The sequence below is a fragment of the Leptodactylus fuscus genome, chromosome 11, assembly GCF_031893055.1.
Source record: "Leptodactylus fuscus isolate aLepFus1 chromosome 11, aLepFus1.hap2, whole genome shotgun sequence".
Classification (NCBI taxonomy): domain Eukaryota; kingdom Metazoa; phylum Chordata; class Amphibia; order Anura; family Leptodactylidae; genus Leptodactylus; species Leptodactylus fuscus.
In genome coordinates this window covers 9,365,669-9,371,718 of record NC_134275.1, presented here as the reverse complement: position 1 = coordinate 9,371,718, position 6,050 = coordinate 9,365,669, and the positions used below count along the sequence as shown (strand labels likewise).

The following is a 6,050-nucleotide window of genomic DNA, read 5'->3' as shown; positions in this document are numbered from 1 at the left end:
GAAAAGAATGTTAGCTGTCACCCAGCTTTCTTAGAGTACTGTACAGCAAGACTTAGACTGATTTATACAAGGAGGGGATGTATAACCGTGTACATTAAGTGTGCAAGAACCGAAGACTTCTGAATGACAGCCGTTATGGGGACAATGACTGATCCCGTAATAGCTGACACCCAAATTTCCCATATAGTGATTTAGAAGCAGGGGGTGAAACAGGACATATCTAAGCGATTACCCACCGGATTACACCTCTACAGCCCCCTATGGAAACCACCCTGGTGGTCACACAGCTTTCCCAAGACTCCTGCATGGCAGATCTTTCTAGTCAGATTTATAACTGTATATTTAGGTAGATTTTGCTACAGAATAGCAGGAGGGGGCTTAATCCCAACCTTCATTAGGGGACTATGTGTGGACTTTGACCGTGATTCATTGAGTCATTACTGTAAATAAACTCTTGTCCGCTCCCTCATAGTCCACTTGTGACAACGCCGTCTATCAAACAGGTCCCCCAATGGTGACGGGACTGCTTGGGGTCTGCTGTTGGAACAATTGAGGATGAATTGAATACTTTGTGCCAACCTTTAGCCTCTGCCATTGTGCGAATAGGCGGTCAGGGTCAGTGACAATAGTTGAGGTCCCCCTGCTACAAATAGCCCCCCAGCTTGATTTTTCCAGCTCTGTCTTTGTGAGCGGGACCTTGTATGTTAAGAGTTAACCCTGCAGTCTCCTCCCATGGCCAGGGCCTCTGGGTGCAGATCACTCCCATCAATGAACTCCTCCTGCTGCAGCAACTGAAGCTGACCATGGAGGCCGAGCCCTGGATCACCCTGTGCACCCTGAGCCACTCCGGCCACCGCTACCTGTGCCTCAGCAGAATCCAGGCTGGCTCCAGCATCAGGATACAGTAAGTTCTCTTCATGCTTGGTCTGGTAGAGAAAGAGGCGGCCATGTTCAGGACTCTGTATGTGGAGTAGTGGGGGGGGGGGGGGAGAAGAGATGATTAACCTTTGCTGTCCCAAAGCCTTGCTGCATGCATCTGCAAAAAGAGCACAAAGTGGTGAGACAAGTAGAATCCTGGCACTTATACAATACAGTGGAGTCTCCCTAAAGGACAAATTCCCTTAAAATTTATAGGGTGCCGTTTATGTCAGCCTTACATGATGCCTATAGAGGGTTAAAGGGGCTGTGCATTTAGGACAACCCCTTTTCATGTGTTCTATTCAGGCTATCATTAAAGTGCAGGGGGGCCTGGAATGGTCTCCCCTCCCCTTTGGTGTGTAATGTGGTGCTCTCCCTGTAAAAATGGGTACCTGGAAGTCAGTGGACTGGAGGAGGGTGTCTGTCTGAAGGGGGTCTTCTCCTGCAGTTGGGTATGCTGGGTCATGTTGCTGATGGACATGGCTACAATGTTGAGGTTTGTCCTATGGAATTCAATGGAGGCAAATATGGACAAATCCTTGAAAAATAAAGTTGATCACAAATTTCGCCCCCTGCTGGCACCTCCAGCGATCAGCTGTAACATGTGAGGAAACCTGGCAGTAAGGGCTCACAAGGATAATAATACACACAATACAGGAATAATGTAAGACATCAGAGGGGTAACCATGTAATAACTTAAAATGGATCCCTCTTCCGCATTCAGTTGTCACTAACTTCACCTTATTACCTAGTGGAGGGGCCCCGGTTATTTGTTGGGCCCCGGGGCAGCTGCTATTCCTACTATCCTGTAGGTACATCCAGCCCTGACGGATCCTGAGCGGCCATATATAGCATAGCCCAGAGCTGCAGTGCATGGTAATAATGGGCGGTATACGCCTGCAGATATATATATACTGTATACCTGTAGATTCATTCACTTTACCTTTTTTTTGTCTCTATGTAGCGTGACTAATGGTAATGAAGTGTGGAGGACGGACCCCATAGAGGAGGCGCTGGAGGACTGGGTAAGGGTGATGGGAGGGTATTGATATTTTGGGCTAGTGCTATCCTGGGAATGTCCTAGATCTATTACATTAGCCCATATGAGTTATGTGACATGGATGACATCACAGAAGTGACATCACCATGCAAAAATGTTATGTTTCTGGACAACTCTTTACGTGACTTCTGTATTTTAGGACGCCGTTCGAAACGTGACATCGCGTGATCTTGTGGATAAATTGGGGTAAGTTTTTGTTTTCCACCATTGCTTTCAGAACTAGTGGGGTACAGTGTTTGGGAGCAAGGCCTCACACCAGTGCAGAAGTCCCAGTAACAAGCTCTAGTATTCTATGGTTACTTGTTAGACCTCGTGTTTTGGGGGGGGACAATCCCTTGCTTTATGGGGTAACAGAATTAAGTTGAACCACAGGCATGGCATGAAGCTTCTGGGCTCCAATGTAAAATCTAATAATAATACTAATAATACTGGTCTCCTTATATTGGAGAGAGATACTTTATGGCCCTCATAAGGGCCTGGGCGTGACCCCCTGCACCTCCTCATGTTATGCCCTTGATAACAAGACTTGTGGGCCCCAGTCAAAATCCATAACCAGGCCCGCACTTCTCATGTGCCACTTAGTCCCATGTGGCAACGGGACTTTGTAGCCCTCCACCCCCAACCGCCAGCACCAGGACCCAAGTGCAGCTTCTGCCTCTGCCCCTGGGCCTATGCTCCTTGTTTTGGAGATTTGGTAATGAATCTCCCCCATAACTTGTCTCTCTACAGTGAAAAGTTCCAGAACGGTTCCCCGACTCTAGACCTGCATGGCAGCATTGCAAGCTTGCTTTTCCAGGTAGATTCTGGGCCGGTGACCCTGGATCTCCTGAAGCTCCCGGTGTCTGAGGCGCGGGCACTGGTGCAGGAGGTGCTGTTCGATTTGTCGGATCGTGTGATTCGTTTAGAGAGGCTCCTTAAAGGTACAGTGAATGTGTAATAACCAATAATCTGTACAGTAAAATGGGCGCAGGCTGTTGTTAAGTGTAGAAGGGGTTGGGGGGTCTTAATTATAATGTTTTTGCCTATCAGATACCCCTGAAACCATGAAATAAGATCTTTGCATGAAAGTAACAAGGTAGTGCTATTGCCCTGGCAATTCTGGTAAAAAGTGGTAGTGCAAGCAACAAACTGCAATACCGTTGGGTGATTTAAAGGCGACCACACACGACCCCACTGTACAAAATATACATATAACATGAGGTAACCTTGTATTACTCAGTTTGGTCATGTCTGATACTCAGGTTACACCCAGTACTGACACGTATGGCGAATCTTAGAGAGCTGCGCCCTGTTTAGTATGGAGAATGACTTCCTGGGATGTTTGTAAACTTTCATTTGTACTTTTTTCAGACTGTGAGGGCAATGCGGCGACATCAGTCAGTCCAGTCAAACAATCACAAAATAACCATCTGCTCCTTTTTACAGGTGAGTAAAATCTGAACAAACTGATACAATTTTTTTATTTTTTTTTTTTTTGTAAAATTGGGTGACTACCAAGATGGCCACCTCTACAGCTCAAATATTTGTTGTCAGTCAGCTCTTCTAGACTCTCAGATCTGCTAGTCTGTTCAGTGATGCATCCCCTGCCTATATATTGCTGTATACCTAGATGGCTTTGCCATTCAGGAGTCCGGGAAAGTTAAGTGACGCATATAGGGGGCTGCATTGGTGGCATCCCTGATGTTACCCAGCTTTCCTTGATACAGATAAGTAAGAAATGGCTACATAGGACAGACATGTGTTTTCTTTGTGTTCTCAGATGTCAATGCTAGAAAGAAAGGTTTTGGGGGGTCGTCCTCACAGGTGAAGAAGAGGCTCCCCGGGGAATCGCTCATTAACCCCGGATGTAAGAGGTAATGTGCTGCTTCAGGTGTTGGATAATTCTAATTCTGCATAGACTTAAAGGGATCCTGTATGGTCTCTCTGCTGCCTGCAGTGTAAAGAATGGAGGTTTTATCCAGGTGATCATGGCCATGGTGTATGTGTGTGTGTATGTAATATATAATACTATACCGGTGTGTGTATATATATATATATATATATATATTCCACTCTCACACTGTATGACATGTGTGATGTAGAGGATGTAGCGAAGGCAACCCATATAAGGATCACAATCTACAATTTTCCCATGTCTTTGGAGTATGGGAGGAAATCCACGCAAACACGGGTAGAACATACAAACTCCTTGAAGATGTTGTCCTTGGCAGGATTCGAACCCAGGACTCCAGCGCAGCAAGGCTGCAGTGCTAACCACTGAGCCACCGTGCTGCCCCTCCATTCTTTACACTGCAGGCTGTCATCAGCACAAACTGGGTTGGCACTTTACTTCATACTGAATAATAAAACAAACCTGATCTTTATTCATAGCAAAAAGGCAGCCAAGGGAGTCGACTTTGAAGAATCCTGAGGACCGCACAGGAGGAGCAGGACACCATCTTAGGCCTGTGGCAGCCATCTTGTGAATTTCTGAAGAACATTGTCTACCTAGAGAAGGAGTCTGCAAGTCAAGAACTACTTCATTTATATCAGAGAAGGGGCTTCACGGCTGATTGCCAATGACTCGCGGTGAAATGGTGACATTACCACAACCTCAACGTCTTTCTATGGGTGGAAAAGTCAAAGACAAGAATTCCTAATATATGGCCATAAATGGCACAAGTTGCCTGTGACTTTTCCCTCCAAGACTGGAGCTACCCAGCGGATGAGTTAGAGATTTTTCAATTTGGATTTGTCTCTATGAACTAAAATGGCTGCCTGACTGAAGGAGATTTGCCTCAATGGCCAGAAAACGCCTAAAAAAAAAAACCCCTAAACCTCAAAGGGAAATGTAAAGCAGGGGCTGAGGGGTTAACAAATTCCTCCCATTGACCAGACAGTGAATGAGTTAAAAGAAAGCTGCGTGTGAACAGACCTGCAGTTATTACATACAAAATGGCTGCCGACTTCTGTGAGGAAACCATTACTGCAGACCTGAAGTGCCAGAGCAGCCAATCACATCACTGATTTCATGCATCAGAAATGATAGCTGGATTCTGATTGGTTGCCATGGACTGCCCTAGCCACCACACTGTGGCCTAGTTTGAACAGGTGCAGTTTCATTCAGGATAAACAGTGACCCCTACAGGTGACTTGATGATGGTACAACAACATGAATTATCTGATGATCCGATTGTACGGCGGTGTTTTAAAACTTTATTTACAATTATACGTTTTAGCAAGTAAACAGTTAAATAAAACTCCACATACATCAATGAACAATGTGAAAAAAATCTTTTTTTTTGTAGGCCTCATTACATCACTGATTTTTACAGCCAATAAATGTTTGATTTTGCGTAGATACTCAAAATCGCCCTTGTAGCGGAAGCCTTACTTTTTTTTATATATATATATTAATCTGATATTAAATTGCGTAAACCTCCAGAGTCAGAATCGGTGTGGTTTGGTGACGGCAGCCATTTTGTATTCTGGACGTATATATATTCTACCGGTCCATATTTTGGCACCTAATGACTTCCTTGCTATAAAAAGATACAAAATGGCGGCTGTCACTGCACGGAGTGCGCGAACGGGACGGCACAGATTCAACAATGACCTCTTCACGTGTGTGCTGGCAGCCGTTGTGAGAACTGAAGGACCATAAAATGGCTGCCGGCACTGTCCAGAGTAAAAAAAAAAATGAAAAACTTTACATATTGCATAAAACAACTAAAATTGTATATTATGAATGCTGGGAGTTGTAGTTATTCAGCAACATGCGAGAGCTGCAGATCTATCCCGGGTCTAAGCGCCAGTTTTTAGAAAAACCTCAAATTTTCGTCTATTTATATTTCATATATTATATTATTTTTTTACCTACTTGATGAATTTTCTTGTACAATATGGAATTATTTTTCAATAAAAATTTTGGATGTGAGATTTTAGTGAGATTTTTTTCTTTATATATTAGTAAGTATTTGTAACTCTTCATTACTCATTACACCAGGCCTCTATTATTCTTCCTGGAAATGTCTAACTATGACAACTGAGTGTTACCATTTTCCTTGTCCAAGCGAGTGTCTTTGCGCAGTCA

General features: G+C 44.4%; 1 protein-coding gene across 1 annotated transcript; it reads left to right on the top strand.

The window, feature by feature from the left end:
- The first annotated feature begins 702 nt into the window (after window positions 1-702).
- PAXX (PAXX non-homologous end joining factor) lies at window positions 703-4,559 on the top strand. The gene is made up of 7 exons (XM_075258888.1): window positions 703-904; window positions 1,883-1,943; window positions 2,118-2,164; window positions 2,708-2,898; window positions 3,329-3,403; window positions 3,738-3,831; window positions 4,349-4,559. The coding sequence occupies exons 1-7, from the start codon at window positions 804-806 to the stop codon at window positions 4,386-4,388; spliced, it is 609 nt and encodes a 202-aa protein (XP_075114989.1). The 5' UTR covers window positions 703-803; the 3' UTR covers window positions 4,389-4,559.
- Window positions 4,560-6,050: the final 1,491 nt, after the last annotated feature.

Coding starts and splice junctions, on each gene's coding strand:
- PAXX (XM_075258888.1), top strand. CDS start 804: ATGGAGGCCGAGCCCTGGATCACCCTGTGCACCCTGAGCCACTCCGGC. Junction 905..1,882: donor GGCTCCAGCATCAGGATACA/GTAAGTTCTCTT, acceptor GTCTCTATGTAG/CGTGACTAATGGTAATGAAG. Junction 1,944..2,117: donor AGGAGGCGCTGGAGGACTGG/GTAAGGGTGATG, acceptor TCTGTATTTTAG/GACGCCGTTCGAAACGTGAC.